The sequence below is a fragment of the Choloepus didactylus genome, chromosome 3, assembly GCF_015220235.1.
Source record: "Choloepus didactylus isolate mChoDid1 chromosome 3, mChoDid1.pri, whole genome shotgun sequence".
Classification (NCBI taxonomy): Eukaryota; Metazoa; Chordata; class Mammalia; order Pilosa; family Megalonychidae; genus Choloepus; species Choloepus didactylus.
In genome coordinates this window covers 6,832,952-6,848,727 of record NC_051309.1, presented here as the reverse complement: position 1 = coordinate 6,848,727, position 15,776 = coordinate 6,832,952, and the positions used below count along the sequence as shown (strand labels likewise).

At 55.1% G+C, this 15,776-nt stretch overlaps 1 protein-coding gene across 5 annotated transcripts in view; it reads right to left on the bottom strand.

Moving 5' to 3' along the window:
• Positions 1-9,178: 9,178 nt before the first annotated feature.
• PPP2R2C (protein phosphatase 2 regulatory subunit Bgamma) overlaps positions 9,179-15,776 on the bottom strand; it is a 243,861-nt gene continuing 237,263 nt past the window's right edge. For all 5 annotated transcript variants that reach the window (XM_037829346.1, XM_037829348.1, XM_037829349.1 and 2 more), the window contains one exon: positions 9,179-11,941. In XM_037829346.1, the coding sequence (XP_037685274.1) occupies positions 11,650-11,941 (292 nt within the window). In that variant the 3' untranslated portion in view covers positions 9,179-11,649. The remainder of the gene's footprint in view (positions 11,942-15,776) is intronic.

The window sequence follows — 15,776 nt, the reverse complement described above, 5'->3', positions numbered from 1 at the left end:
TTTTTTAAAATCTTAATTTGAAATAATTTCAAACTTAGGAAAGCTGCAGAAATAATACAGAAACAATACGTAGAACTCCAGTGTACACCCGGGTTCCATCTGTTAGCATTTCCATATTTTCTATATCATTCTACCCACCTTCCCACCTACCTGTCGTCTATGTATTTTCTAAATATCTGAGAGTAGGTGGCGTACATCATGCTCCTGACAATTATTTTTGAAACTCGAGTTGCTGATGAAATGGAGTATATGTGGGTATTTGTGGGTTGGTGGCTCCAGCGTGCTTGGGAAACCACATCACGGATTCGGTAACGAACAGTTGTCGTTCCACAGGACTGTCGTTAGGAATGAAGGCGTTGGCAGGTGAGGGCAGCTCGGCCCCAGCAGGCTACCCCCCGGGCAGGGCCGTCCGTCCCGAGTCCCTCGAGCCTCCGCTCCGTTTCTCCCCAGACGTGAGGACAAGGCTGCCCCCACCAACCACGGGCCGGCCACCGAGCATGCCTCTGCACGTCCTTCCCATGGCTTGGGCACGCTGTGGGGGGCGTGACTGTCCCCATCTTCGGCAGAGGGAGCTCATCCGGCAGCGGTGGGGTGGCCGGCAGCTGCCTCCCCCTGCTGACTCGCCCCGTTTCTCCCCTGCCCCCGAGGGGCAGCTGAGATGGGGCGTTTTCTCCCTGCCCCATCCCGTGGGCTTGCCCCGTGTCCACCTCCTGGACTCCCCCAGTTTCCAGAGTGGGAGGAGCCGCGGCGGCCTCTCAGCAAACCCCGATGACTCATTTATCCGCATGATGCCTGCAGGAGGGTGGTCTGGAAAGACCCTCCACATGAAAGAGAGAACTGAGGTGGGCCAGCGCCCACTGGCATCAGACTCCTGCTCCACTTCTCGCTCTCCCACACCCCCTGCCTGGCCAGGAGCCCCCCAGCCTGTCCCAGGCCCCGTGCCTCTGTAAACGGCTGTCCCGCTCCGTGCTTCAAACCTTAGCAATGGGACCCTTTTTTAAGAAACTACACACCCAATCTACAAAGTGAAAAACGTGGTATTTACAAGTACAAGTGTACACGTGGCAGCTGGGAGCAGGGCTGGGCTGCCCGGCCCTGAGTCCTGCCACTGTCCCCCCAGCTCTGCTGCCTCGGGCCAGGCACCGGCCCTCTGAGCCTCAACTAACTCATCCTGCAAAATGGGATAATGGCAAGAGTCACCCCACTGGTTGGTTGGAGGACTAAATGAGGTGGAACAGCATCTTGAGCTAGTAAATGGTTTTTTTTGTTGTTTCATTTTTTTTCAATAAAGGATTTCAGCATTCATGGGACTTCAGAACCAGTTAAGACCTTTAGACAGTGGGTCACTCTCTAGGTGATCAGGTCCCGTCTAGATTTTTCAGAACTGAAACTTCGTGTAAACACCCCTGCTCAGATGGGAGCTGCCTGGGGTGACTTAGCCTGAACAGGGGGCAGGGGTCTGCCAGCCGGAGCCCATCTGCACCCCGCAGGCACCCGGGACACACACCCCCTTGGGGTGACGCCTCGGGACACATCAGAAAGAGCTGGGCCTCCAGCTGTGAGTCACCGTCTACAACGCTCCTTATTTACTTTAACCAGTGGGCCGTGAGTGCACTCAGGCCACCCTTGAACAAACATTTGCGGCCCTGTGACGCTGCACTAATGCAGATTCGGGTGGGTCCATGTTCCCACCCTCGGGGAACTCTCCAGGCCGTGAGGCCCCCGAGATGGGCACGAAAGGCCTCTTGAGCGGGAAGCACCTGCCAGCGGGAGCCAGGGCACCCAGAGGGCGTCCGGGGGGAGGAGGGCTTCCCACAGACGCCCAGAGCAAGGGTCACCGGGAAGACGCTCCGAGTTCAAGGCACGTAGGAGAATGCCCCCGCCCTGGGCCCTGAGCAGCAAGGGGCCCAAAAGATAGAGCGAAAGCTCCAGCCGGGAAGGGCGGGAAGCCAGCTGGGAGGCGGCCTGAGGAATGTGGCCTCACCCCTGCAGGCGGAGAAGCTCGGAGCTAAGCTCGGGGAGACGGGCGAAGGAAAGCAGGGAGCCGGCCACAGGCAGGGCTGCTGGCCCCGGGCTGTCTGGTTCCGGTGAAGGCTCCATCGGGCTGAATTCATAGATGGCTAGAAGGACCCTGGGCCTCTGCAATCCTGGGGCTCTCCGTCCTCATCCAGGGGCTTCCCTGGCCCAGGATTAGATCCCTGGCCTAGGGCTGGATCGGTCCTGCCCCCTACCCAGCCCCTCAGACTTGCAGCTGAGGATTTTTGAAGGTTCTTGGGGAGAGCAACTTTGTCCAGAGCTGCACGGCTGGGAGGTGGCAGAGCTGGGGTGGACACCAGAGCCCTAGAGGGGCAGTTTCAGGGGGCCCCCAGAGAAGAGCCTCTACATCTGCTGCAGGGACACTCCAACCCCAGGGCTGGGGCCTGCTCTGGCTGTGCCCCCAGGAGTGAGGCCCGTGGGGTTCAAGGAGGTGAGACAGAGCTCAGGGCTGTGGGAGCCCCAGGGGGAGGCCTGGGTGAGGTCGGGGCCGTGACCTTCCTGCTGGAGAAGAAACTTGTAATCGATTTACACCACGGATATTTGGGGTCCCCATCTCCGAGGACTGGCGCCATATCCTGCCCACTACAGTGGCCATCCCCTGACCCCCAAGACGCTGAGTCTGGGGCGAGGGCTGGATTGGCCCCCATAAACTGCATACCCACCAGGGTAGATGGGGATGCACAGATTCACGGTCCCACCCCTTGCATGCACGAGAGCGCAGGGGCCCCCCAAATAGGTGAGTGCCCTGTGACCAATAGAAGGGAAAGGGGCTCCGCCATCCTGAGCAGCAGTGCCCACTCCCCTCCCGCCCCGTGTGGCGGCAGACCCAGATTCAGGCTAGTTCCATCCCCGCCAGGCTGTGGACCCCCAGACCGCCCCCGGCTGGGGTTGGTGCTCGTGACCTGCCCCCCACCCCTCCCCAGGTCCCCCCACCCGCCTGCAGGCTGCGCTGCTCCCTCCACTGGCCGCTTGGCCCCAGCTGGACAGACTGACCCCGCTGCGCCCGGGATTGCTGGGAAACCGCGTGGTCAGCAAGACTCGGCTGCAGGGTGGGTGGAGGCGCAGGGAAGGGCAGGGATGAAGAACGAGGCTTCCAGCGCCCCAGCTGGTTTCGTCCATGCAGGAGCCCCCCCCGGGTGGGGACCCTCCTTCTCCCCGGGTTGTGGCTGACAAAGCAGAGGCCCAGCAAGGTTAGGTAACGCCTGCGAGGTCACACAGCTTGCGTCAAAGTCAGGACTGGAAAACAGGCAGCCGGGCTCCCCGTCCCTGCTCAGAGCCACCCAGCTCGCTGCTCGGAGAGCGTGAAGGATTAGCCACATTTACACGGACAACTGGGGATCTTCCTGCAGTCAATCGGTTCTCCTTCAGTACGTTCCTAGGAGATACAGTCATTTGCCCCTTTCATAGGCTTTTCAAATGAATTAAATGAATTTTAGGTTCTTCTAAAGAATTAGAGCCATAATTCACTTCCCCAAACAGCCATAGCTATTTCACACGTTTGGATGTGTTTTTTGCGTGGTTTGAATAACAGGGTTCTGACCATTTTCATTTTTGCTTTTCTCGTCCTGATGCTGCTGCCTTTTGCAGATTTTCAGTCCCTCTCTGAAAGCCCTCGGCCGTTTGAGTGCGTGCGCGCATCCAGGTGGAGATAATGGGGCTTTGTTTTTTATTTAAAAAGTTCATTTCTGTTTGAGATGAATCATGATGTGAGCAATTATTTGAGCTCTAAAAGCTTCTTGGTTGCTAGGAGACACCTTGAAGTCTGGTAAATCTTTGTTCAAGTTGTTCATCACATGTTTGAACTTCAACATTGTAACTTTGAAAAGTTGCCTGGGTGAAAAAAGAGACCAAAAAAAAAAAAAAAAAACCAGACTTGAAGCTTTCCCTGGTCCCCCTTCCGGATCAAATGACCGAACTACTGCCTTGAGCTTTCCCCCAAGTAACTAGATAATTTGCTTTTTCCAAACAGACTGAACAGTCCTTTCTTCATATTTAATTTGCTAGAATGACTTCTCTGTAGGATGGCAGGCTCACTTGGGGAGTTTTAAAAAATACAGGCTGCCTGAACCCCAGCCCCGGGTGTCGGGTCTCTGGAAAGCTGTGCAGGGGAGGCTGTGAGCGCGGGAGTCTGAGAGCCGCCCTCCAGGAAGAGGAGACAAGCCCTGGACAGGTCCGCACAGTGGGCCACTAGGACCCCCCACTCCACCTCACGGCTGCAGCTGAGCCTGCAGAGTGGAGCCGGAGGAGCCACAAAAGCTTCAGCCCCACCCAAAGAGAGCACCGGAGCTCCGAGCAGTGAGAGACGACTGGCGAGCTATCTCTCATCAGCTGCTCGAGTCCCTCAAGCCTCGCGAGGTCCATACTGTTATCCCAGACTTACAGACGGGGAGCCTGGGGCTCAGGGAAGTGCAGCGGCTTCTTACGAGCCCTGTGGTGGCCGCCAAGATGCCACCGTGCTCCCCCCACCTCCTGTGTCCTCCCCTCCCCCGTGGTACCAACACTGACCTCTGTGACCCACAGGAGTGAGGCTGATACGTCACTTCTGACATTAGTTTATAAAAAACTGCAGCTGCTGGCTTAGCCACTCTCTCTCTTTCTCTTAGATCAGTTACTCTGGGGGGTGGGGGTCCGAGTTGTGGGCAGCCGTGTGGAGAAGCCCATGTGGCAAGGAACTGAAGTCTCCAGCCAACAGCCACCGAAGCAGGTTCGGAAACAGAACGTCCACCCCCAGTCAGGGCAGAGAAGGCAGCCACTGCCGAAAGCTTGACTGCAAACTCCTAAGAGATCCTGAGCTGTTACCACCCAGATAAGCCACTCCTGGATTCCTGACCCTTAGAACCTGGGGTGACGTAGCAAATGTTCGTTGCTTGAAGTTGCTAAATTTTGGGATCATTTGTTACACAGCAGGAGATAACTGATACGTTGACAAGTGACGAGGCTGGGATGAAACCCGGGTGTCCTCATGCTGTGCCCACACCCCAGCAGGTAGGTGGTCAGATCCTTCCAGACTCCTTCCCCACAGCCCCCTGAGAATTCCTTGGGAGCCTCTGCATGTCTGGGGCCATCTGCATCTCCCTGCCAGCCCAGTGTCTGCCAACCCGAGTCCCTCTCATAAACCAACCCCATCCGGGCACGTGGTAGTTCTATGCTAATTGCCTCCATGTTTCTGAATAACATGTTCATACATTCTTTTTGGTTTTCCAGTCTTAAATAATGTCCATTGATATCATGGAACCAGTGTTTTGCTGTCACGTGGCTCCTCTGACCTGTCCCCAACCAAAAACACACCCCCAGACTTCCTAATATGATCATCTCACAGGGGTGTGTTAAAGCAATAATCATCATTTGCAGTTTCACGCTGCGTAAATAGTATTCACAGCTGAGCCAAACCGCACACTATTTTAGCTTCCCATCTGCTAAAACAATGGGAATTTATTGGCTTCCAGATTTGAACCTAGGAGAATTGAGGTGTCAGCTAGGCGATGCTTTCTCCCTGAAGACTGTGGCATTCTGGTGCTGGCTGATGGCAATCCTTGGTCCTTGGCTTTTCTGTCACATGGCAATGCACATGGCCATGAGGTCTCCTTTCTCTTCTGGGATCTGTTGGCTTCTGGCTTCTGGCTGCTCCCCGTGGCTTCTCTTTCAAACTGTGACTTCAGCCTTGTTGGACTCAGGCCCACCCTCATTCAGTCTGGGCTCAGCTTAGCTAACAACTTCTCCAAAGGTCCTGTTTACAAATAGGTTCGCCCCCACAGGACCAGGGGTTGGGGCCCGAACCTGCCTTTTGTGGGGGGCATGATTCAGTCCCCAGCGCCCACTATCATTACATTTCTTTCCAGTAACACTTTTTGTTTATCTTGGAATGAATAATTACTAGGTCTTTTTTTGTTGTTTGTCTTGTTTTTTCTGTTTTGATCACTAATTTGTCAAAACTATAAAAAACTTCTCAGTATGTTAAAACTCTCACGTAGACGCTAAACTTGCATATAATTGTGCCTAAGAGTCTCCCCGAGTGCCTTTTTGTTGCTCAGATGTGGCCCTCTCTCTAACTGAGCCACCTCAGCAGATGATCTCACTGCACACCCCCCACGTGGGACCCGACTCCCAGGGGTGTAAATCTCCCTGGCAACACAGGATATGACTCCCAGGGAGGAATCTGGACCCAGCACCGTGGGATTGAGAACATCTTGGCCAAAAAGGGGAAGTGAAATGAAACGAAATGAAGTTTCAGTTGCTGAGAGATTTCAAATGGAGTCGAGAGGTCACTCTGGTGGACATTCTTATGCACTATATAGATAACACCTCTTACGCTTTAATGTATTGGAATAGCTAGAAGTAAATACCTGAAACTATCAAACTCCAACCCAGCAGTCTGGACTCCCAAAGACAATCATATAATAATGTAAATTACAAGGGGTGACAGTGTGATTGTGAAAACCTTGTGGATCACACTCCCTTTATCTAGTGTATGGATGGATGAGTAGAAAAATGAGGACAAAAACTAAATGAAAAATAGGGTGGGATTGGGGGATGATTTGGGTGTTCTTTTTTACTTTCATTTTTTATTCTTATTCTGATTGTTTCTGATGTAAGGAAAATGTTCAAAAATAGATTGGGATGATGAATGCGTAACTATACAATGGTACTGTGAACAGCTGATTGTACACCATGGATGATCTTATGGTATGTGAATGTATTTCAATAAAACTGAATTTAATTAAAAAAAAAAAGGAGATCCAGAGATATTTTGGAAAAAAGCCATTTTGAAACACAACCCAGGAGCAAAGGACCAGCAGACGCCAGCCACGTGCCTTCCCAGCTGACAGAGGTGTCACCATCAGCCTTTCTTCAGTGAAGGTATCATCTTGTTGATGCCTTAGTTTGGACACTTTTATGACCACAGAACTGTAAATTTGTAACTTAATAAATCCCCTATATAAAATCCAAAACAAAAAAAGCCTCTCAGGGTAAGCTCTCACTTTTTCTGCTTTACTTCCCCCTGAGAGTTATCATTCTGGGGTGCCCTGTCTTTCTGCTTCCAGAGGTGCTCTGCAGGCTGCTGCCCAGCTGCCATCCGGGGCTCCCCTTGCACCTCAGTGACATGCCCTTTGGCTCGCCGCTGTGCTGGATCTCTGTTTCCTGGATCCCATGTGGATGGGCTAGAAAACAGGATAGGCTGCTGCAACCAAGAAACCCCAAAGGACAGTGGCCTACACAAACTAGAAGTTTATTTCTCTCTCAGGCAATCATCTGAGCAGGTGGGCCATAGCTGGTGTGCTTGCTCAACCTGGGTTTCTATTAACTGGTGGCTTTGTCTCTCTCCAAATATTGATCTAAGATAAATATTCTAGCTTCCACCATTGTGTCTACAACCCAGCCAATGCCAAGGGTAAAGGGCAAGCCAGGCTTCTTTCCTCTTCCACCAGTGCCCACAGGTGGACCCATCACATCCACTGGGCAGAAATTAATTGGCCACACCTGGCTGCAAGAAAGGCTCTTGTGAACGGCCGTGTGCTCAGCAATTTTCTTGCTCTGTGAGAAGGGAAAATCAGATATTCAGAACAACCAGGGTTCTTTGCCTCAGTATTTTCTTGGTTTATTCCTTCATTTTGGTGGAGTACATCCTCTAGTAGCTTTCTGAGAAACGGTAAATGGCTAAAAGACGTTTTTAAAAATCTCCCTCCCATTCTGAATCCGTATCCCTGGGCAATCCCCTCCCACACCGACTCTGGACTTAACTATGTGGCTTATTTTGGGCAATGGGACAGGAGCAAACGTGACACAGGCCCTTGTGCCTTGTGGCTTGCCCTGTCCTGGTGCTCTCGGGAACCCTGGGACCACCGTGTGAATGAGCCCAGGGCAGACTGCTGGGTGCGAGAGGCTTGGCCCTGTCATCCATGCCATCCCACCTGACATCAAGGCAATGACCAGACATGGGGTGAGGCCATTCTAGAGCACCTGCATCCATTGGGCCTCCCAGTTGGGGTTGTGGGAGGCCTCCAGATGTCAGCAGCTGGGGCTTTTCTTTGGGGCTGGCCAGTTTCCCAGTGAGGAAGCCTTTGAACGTCCACGCGGCGCGGGTGGGATGTACATCACCCCTGCTTGGCCAGCACCACCCTCTGCAATTCTGCTGCAGTCCCTAGCAACTCATCCACCCACCTACTACCGGGGTCAGGGTGGGATCCCACCTGCTGCTGCTTAAGCAGACTTCCGGGGACAACCTCCCTTTTGCTACTCATCTCAGAGGCCCCTGGGGCCTCCAAGTCCAGTTCCATGGTGTAAAAAAACAGTCTGCTCCTGGGCACCCCCCACTGCTGGCCGAGATTCAGCTTGCATCTAAGCCGCGTTCCACTCGCCTACTTTATGTTCTGTCCCGGGGGCTGGGTGGCGGGTGGAGGATTTAGTCAAGGACGGCTCTGCCAGGTGCAACCACTGGGCAGCAACTGCCTCCCTCCTGCCAGGCCCAAGTCCCAGGGGGGTGCAGGGAAACCCAAGGGGTAGTTCACCCCAGCGGTCACAGCAGGCAGGGCCCGGTCACTCCAGCTGCCCAAACACATCTGGACATCCTGTGGCTCTCCCCTCCCAAGCCCCCAGGCACACCAAGCCGAGGGTGTGAGGCTGGGGAGCACTGTTTTAGGAGTCAGCCAACCTGAGCTCAAAACCCAGCTGCAACACATTCTAGCTGTGTGATCTTGAGTTCATGCTTGACCCTCTCTGAACCTGAGTGTTCTCATCTGTACCATATTCTCAGGGTGGATGTCAGGGTCAAAAAGGATAATGGGACAAACGTGAAAGTATTTGGAAATCACGGTGGGTTGCACACACCTGCTGCAAAATAAAAAAGAAAAGAAACCACAAACCTACAAACTCTCATTTATTAGGTACTTGTGTGCCAAACACTGTGCTTTGCAAATATTATCTAATTTAATCCCACTCCTCCCCCCCCACCTCCGTGAAGTTTATGACGTAGGTTCTAGAGTGAGCTCCATTTCCTCAGCGATGCGGTCGATGCTCAGAAAGGTTAAGAGCTGCACGAGGAGCTCGAAGCAGCAACCCAAGCTCTGAATCCAACTTCCTGGCAGCCCCTTCCACCGTATCCCCGTATCCAGGGGATGGGAAACAAACAGCATGCCCAGCCGGATTTTAAATGTAACAGTTGTTATTTTATTGGAAAAAGCTGGTATTAACATATTTATAATTTTATTCAACAGTTGCCTAATTTGTGAGACACCAAGTAAAAGAATGCAACTATGAGTTACAGAGTCCAAAATGAGAGGCTCTGTCTACTTTTACACCACCGAGAGCTTAATCCTCAGAGAATAGTAAGACGAAAAAAAAAGAAAGAAAACAACTTCACAATGACTCTGAATGCCCAAATGTTCAAGACCAGAAAGTTTAAACACAGTAAGGATGCAAAATTTGTGACTATAAAACTGGTCCTCCTGTTGTTTCTAGTTTTGCCGACCCCATCCCCACCCCCACCCCACCAACATCTTTTCTCAACACACATATTATTATTCACAATTTGCTTTGGACCTCATGATTTTCTAGAGGTCCAAAGATACACTCTTCTTCTAAGATCTTTTTCTCTCTTTTTCTTTTTGGTTTGGTTCCTGAAGTTTAAAATGGAATTAAGGAAGTAGGAACTGTTTTAAGACCTCCTTTTAAAATACAGTATAAGATCCGTACTTTGAAGATGGGAAATGCTAAATACACGATTTGATAGTAACCTCTAGCTGCAGATGCGAATCTCCTCTGCTAGCATTAGAACCGCACAGGGAAATGGACCGTGCCAAATATCCAAGGAATTGTGTAAGGCCCTCAAAGCTGGATTTTGGCTTCAGTGAGATTTCTGTACAATTCACCACATTCTTGAAACTCTTTACAAGGGAAAAGAAAGTAATCCAATCCTTTGATTGTTAAATTTAATTAGAATAGATATGTACATATAATACTGTCCAGGTCACCTGGGTTTTACAGTGATCAATAAACAAAACATTTTTCATTCGTGTTGATTAAAAAAAGAAAATCAATGGACCCATTTCCTTGTGTAATTATATGGCTGGAAGTGAGTACACATGCGTTTTGTGCTTTTGCACACAAGAAGTTTAGAGTTATCCATTGAGAAAATCTCAGTTGGGTTTATTTCCTGGGTTATGTTACATCTTGTAAAAAAAAAACAAAACAATGGTGGATTCTGCTGGGCCTCTGCTTTCTGAACCAAAATGTCAAGCCCCGTGGTTCGGCTGTAGTTCTGCGACCCGAGCCTGGAGAGTGAGCTGGCAGGTTGGCGGGTCCGGTCTGGACAGATCTGGAGACACTGTGGGAAGGCCGCGTCCTCCGAGGCCCTCGCTGTAGGAAGGGGCGGGAACCGAATGGACTGTCCTCTGAGACCGTGTGGTCGTTAAAGAAAATATGTTCTAAAATGGTCAAAACATGCGACTTCCTTCTGGACCAGTTCAGTTCATCTGACAAGGGAGCTGCGCGTGTGTGGAATGGGGTGAAGGGACCAGGGCTCGAGCCACGGGGGGGCCTTCTCCATCTTCCACTCGGAGTCTCCGTTCTCCCCGGGACCCCTCGTCCCACCTGCCCGCTCCCACTTCACGGGGACACGGGATGATGAACCTTCCGGGCTCTTCCGGGCTGGAACGTCACCTTAACCTGAGCCACTGGCACGGCGTATCAGAAGGCCCCTTCCACAAAGACCCGGGTGGGGTCCCCCTCCCCTGGCTGGTGTGTGCCTTCTGGAGCCTCCGTTTCCTCGTGTGTAAAGGGGATGCCAAATTACTCACCTTTTATCCCTGGCACCCGCCCCGAGCCTGGCCCTCAGCGCACCTGGGGGCTTAGGGAGGGGCAGGTGACACCCACCTCTGGGGGCCATAATGAGGATGCAAGGAAGCCAGTGTCGGGCCCCCCGAGCTGCCCACGGAAGGGCCGAAGAGCCACCGAGTGGGCCACGAGAGGAAACCACGTGCCTGACGAGTGGAGCACCATGTCTGGCAAGGGACAGACGCTCAGCAAATGTGGTTAAATCAGGTGGTAAGACCAGGCACCCACACTGAGAGGAAACCGTGATGGACCTGGGTTATTTAAAGACATCAAAAGAGCCTACAACAGGAGCTTGCATCTGCAAGTTGTCAGCACGAAGCCACGATCCGAAAAAACAAGGTGCAATCGTCGGCTCCGAGACGATGGCGATTTCTCCATTTATGATTGAAAGAATCCCTAGCTGGCTGGTTGGAGGTTCACTGTCTGTCCCCGGAGCCCTGGACTGGGACACGAGGTGCACGAGGGAAATCAGGCCCCGTCAGCGCCTGTGTCCCCTGACTGGAACCACTGGAGTGGAAAATGAAGCTGGAGGTGTCGAAAACTCTAAGAAAGGTGGTCAAGACTGCAGGCCACGACAGGCGCATGGATGGAAAAACCCTGAACCTGAAAACCTGGAAAACCCATCCATTTTACGCTCTGTGACTGTAATCCTTCGTTTTCCTGTTTTAAAACAGATGGTCACCACCCAGGTGATGCTGGCCGGGGGGCCGCTGGTGCCTCCTTGTCCCCCGTGATGCCGTTCAGGGGGTCCCCGGTGTGCGGCCAGCGGGTGGTCCGGGCCCCCTAGTGCACCTCGGAGCTCACTTTGTCCTGGAAGATGTAGAGGTTGTTGGTGGCGGCGATGGCGATGATGTTCTCGGCCGGGTGCCAGGCCGTGTGCAGGATCTTCTTGGTGAAGTCCAGGCTGTCCACGCTGATGTCGTCGCGCCGGCGCTTGCCCCCCACGCACACGCGCCGCGGCTTCAGCACGGCCCGCGGCTTGCTGTTCTCCCGCGAGGCCTCCAGGGTCACGTCCCGCTTGGTGTGGCGGTCGAACATGCGAAAGAAGTTGTTGTAGGCCCCCGTCATGATGACACTGGGGGGAGAGGAAGAGGGTCAGTCGGGGAGGGCCGAGAGGCGCCGGATGGAGATGCCCCTTCTCCGAAAATAGAAAGCTGGGTTCAAGTGCCAACCCCCGGGCCCGGGACCGTGACCCCGTTTGGAAATAGGGTTGCGAGGATGGGATTGGTTAAGAGGCAGCCAAACCGGGTGGGTCCCCTCAAACAATCTGACCGGGGTCCTTATGAGAAGGAGTGTGGGCATGGTCAGCAGGGGAGCGGCACAGCAGAGACCACCGTGGCTTTCCGGCAAACTGCCAGAAGCCAAGAAAAGGCACGGAACAGCCTTCTCTCTGGAATCTGACTGACTGAAGCCCGGCCGTGCTGACATCGTCACACGAGGACATCTGGGCCCCACCATGGGAGAATAAATGCCTGTGTCTCGAGCCCCCCAGTTTCGGCACTTTGTTTTGGTGGCCCCAGGCCCCTGGAGGCTGCTGTGTCAGGCGGAGGGTCACGCGGCTCCTGCGACTGCACCCTCTTCCTGAGGGAGAACACGGCCAGGACCTGGTCCAGGAGCCTCGCAGCTTGAGGTGGGTCCGTTCCCAGGCCCCCGGGTCCCTGACACCCAGGGGACAGGATGTCAGCCCGAGAGCCTGCTCCCGTCCATGGGGCCCATCCTTGTCAGGGGTTCTGTCTCCTGCTCCCGTCCATGGGGCCCATCCTTGTCAGGGGTTCTGTCTCCTGCCGGCACACAACGTTTCTATCGGAGGCCACAGGAAGCCATCTCCTGGGGCCCAAAGGAGACGGAGAGGTTGTGACTAGAAGGGGCCTGCACCATCCCTTCTAGAGGGTGAGGGGTGGGGGCAGGAGGGGAAGGGCCCGCCCTGGCACAGGGCAGGGGCCCCGGCTCAGAGACGCCCACCTTTCTCTTAAGGTTGGACAGTAGTGGTCCATCCTGGGGAAAATGAAGGGGCTGGTGGCCAGAGACGCTTGGGGAGAGAAAGAGGCCCCTCACCAGTGGCCAGGCAAATCCTGACCCTACCAAGCCTGCTGGCCTCGGAGAAGGGGATAAATGGTTTTAAACAGGGTGGAACTTCCCCGTCTTCACTGGTGGACTTGCAGGCTCGGAAGGGAGCTGCCCCTAGAAGGGTGGGAGGTTGAGTCTTGAACCCAAGAGACAGGTTCTTAATCGTAACCCGTGTCCCTGGGGTGTGAGCCACTGTCAAGAGGACCCGTTGGGGACTGAATCTCGTCCCCAGTGAGAGGCACGTGCAGGTTCCAGCCCCTGGCCCTGTGGGTGGGAGCCCATTTGCAAGCAGGACCTTTGAAGAGGTTTCTGGTTAAGACGTGCCCAAGGGTGGCCTGAATCCAGCAGGGCCGAAGTCCTTAGAAGCAAAGGGAATTGGACTCAGAAGGAGAAGCCCCGGGGAGCAGCCAGAGGGTGGAAGTCAGCGGAACTCAGAAGAGAAAGGAGAAGATGCCGCCGTGTGCATGGCCGTGTGACGGAAAAACCAGGGAGCCCCAGGATCGCCGGCAGCCGGAAGGCACCAACCCCGGGAGGTAGCCAGCCTGCCGGCCTCTGGAACCCTGAGCCGGCGAACTCCCGTTCAGTCAACCAGGTGGGGCATGTGTCTCAGCAGCCGGGAAAGAAAGACAGAATCTTTGACTGTGTTGAGGGAGTCAGGGCGTGGACGCATTTGTGCCAGGGTCTCGGAGGGTCCTACTGGGCTGTGGCCACAGGGGCTCGGGGTGGGTATTCCACTGCACACGGGGCCTTTAGAAAGGGAAGACAGAGCCAGTGAAAGTCAGAGGGGGGTGTGGGACAGAGGGGGCTGCCGGATGGGGGCTGCCAGCACCAGAAAGCTGCAGCCCCAGAGAACGCATGGCCAGCCGACATCGCGATATTGGATTCCAGCCTCCAAAACCATGGGACAGTAAATGAGTGTTTTTGAAGCCAACCCATCGTGGGGTATTTGTCATAGCAGCTCTGGCAAACATAGACACTAAGTAATTGCTGAGTGCATGAACGAACGAAAGAATAAACGAACGAATGAATGTCATGGAAGGCTCACACATCGTCCCAACCACTCTCCTTACAAATGCACGTCAGGGCTGACACGAGCTGGTGGAGGAGCGGGGAGCAGGACTCCCTGACACGTGGCTGGCCGACATCTCGACACTGGACTCCAGCCTCCGAAGCTGTGGGCCACACGTCCCTGCTGCAGCAGCCCCCCTGGGTGGGGGGTTTGTCGGAGCAGGTCAGGCAGGGAAGGCCCCTTCGAGACCTGGGACAGGCACCCTGGCAGCCCCCGACGGCCTGCACGGGGCTCTACGAGGGCCAGGCTGGAGGGGAGCTGGGCTTGTGGGGTGTCTGCTGCCCACTGGACATGCATCCCGAGGCAGGCAGTGGTGGAGCCGAGGGGCAGGTGGTGGCAGGGAGCTGCAGGGAACAGGCTCCTGGGGTCCCCCTGGAGGGTCCCTATGGCCAGGCACCCAGGGAGGTGGGCACTGTTCCCGTCAGGGCCACTTCCCGGGGCAGCAGCGAAGGTGGGCACAGGCGTTAGCCTGCCCCTGTGGTTTGCGCAGCTCCGCCATCCCCCTTTCCTGCAACTCAGAAGTGAGGGGCTCTGGGTGGGGGAGCAAGGGGGCCGCGGCTGTGTCCGTGACAGGGGGACACTGTGGGACGTGAGTGACAGAGCCACGGGGCAGGTCCAGGCAGAGCCTGTGGGGAGTGTGAAGAGACCCTGAGAGGGTGACAGGTGTGTGAGGAGGGGGCCGAGAGAAGTGTGCAAGGGCTGGGGGGGGGCATGACTGTGAGAGAGACACAGAGGCAGAGAGAGAGAGAAGGAGAGAAACAGAGCAAGAGGGGGAGGGAGGGTGGACAGGGGTCCCGTGGGGGGCTGCTGGGGGGCCTGGGCCTCTGCAGGAGAACCGGCGGCACCCACGGCCCCAGCCTCGGCCTCTCCTCCTCTGTCAGCGTCAACCCTGGCTGACCCTGTGCCCCTCAGGCAGCCTGGGCGGGTGAGGCCTGGCGAGCAGCCCCCCGCCGCCCCGGGCCTCGGCTTCTTCGCCTGGAACTGGGGGTCATGAAGACACAAAAAGGGGAGTGGGCCCCTGGGGGCAGGGGCAGGAGAGGCCAGATTTCCTGGGGCAGAGGCCGAGCCCGGGGCCTCGCATCTTCATTCATTTCTCACGACCTCCCAAGAGGGGGGGCTGCTGTTGGGGACCCTCTGTAGATGGGGGTGACCTCCTGGGAGCCCACAGCCATGGTGAGGACCAGGGACCCAAGACCTAGAAACCAGACCCTCCTCTTCCAGGGACACGAGTGCCAAATGGGCCCCGTTTTAACCCTTTTTGAGGAGCCCTCTAGATCGCATCTGCTTCATTTCCTGAACAGGATTTCCTGTTTCCTCCAAGGTGCCCTTGTGGTCAGTGGGGACACCCAGCTGCGTGGGGGAGGCCAGTGTGCAGGGACCCTTCCGGCTGTGTCCTCCCCGTGTGCAGGACCCTCCTGCCCTCCCCCCCCTCACTGCCCGAGCCGCCATCACCTGCAGGGCCAGCCGCAGTAGCCACCTCCCTGCTCTCCTTGACCCCCTCCCCAGGCTCTTATCCCCACGGGACTCCCTAGGTGGGACACCCACCCACAGAGGCCATATTAACCTCATAACTTCTCCTCTGCCTGCAACACCAAGCTTCGGCCACGTCAAACCCTCTCACCTCAGAGCTTCCTGGCATACTGTTCCCTCCTCTCAGAATGCCCTTCCACCCTCTGTGGGCCAATTCCCATTGAAGCCTCCAAGATCAAGTGCTGCCTCCTCAGGGGCCCGTCCCCTGTCCCTCCCCACAAATGGCCCCCCACTCGCTCCCTGC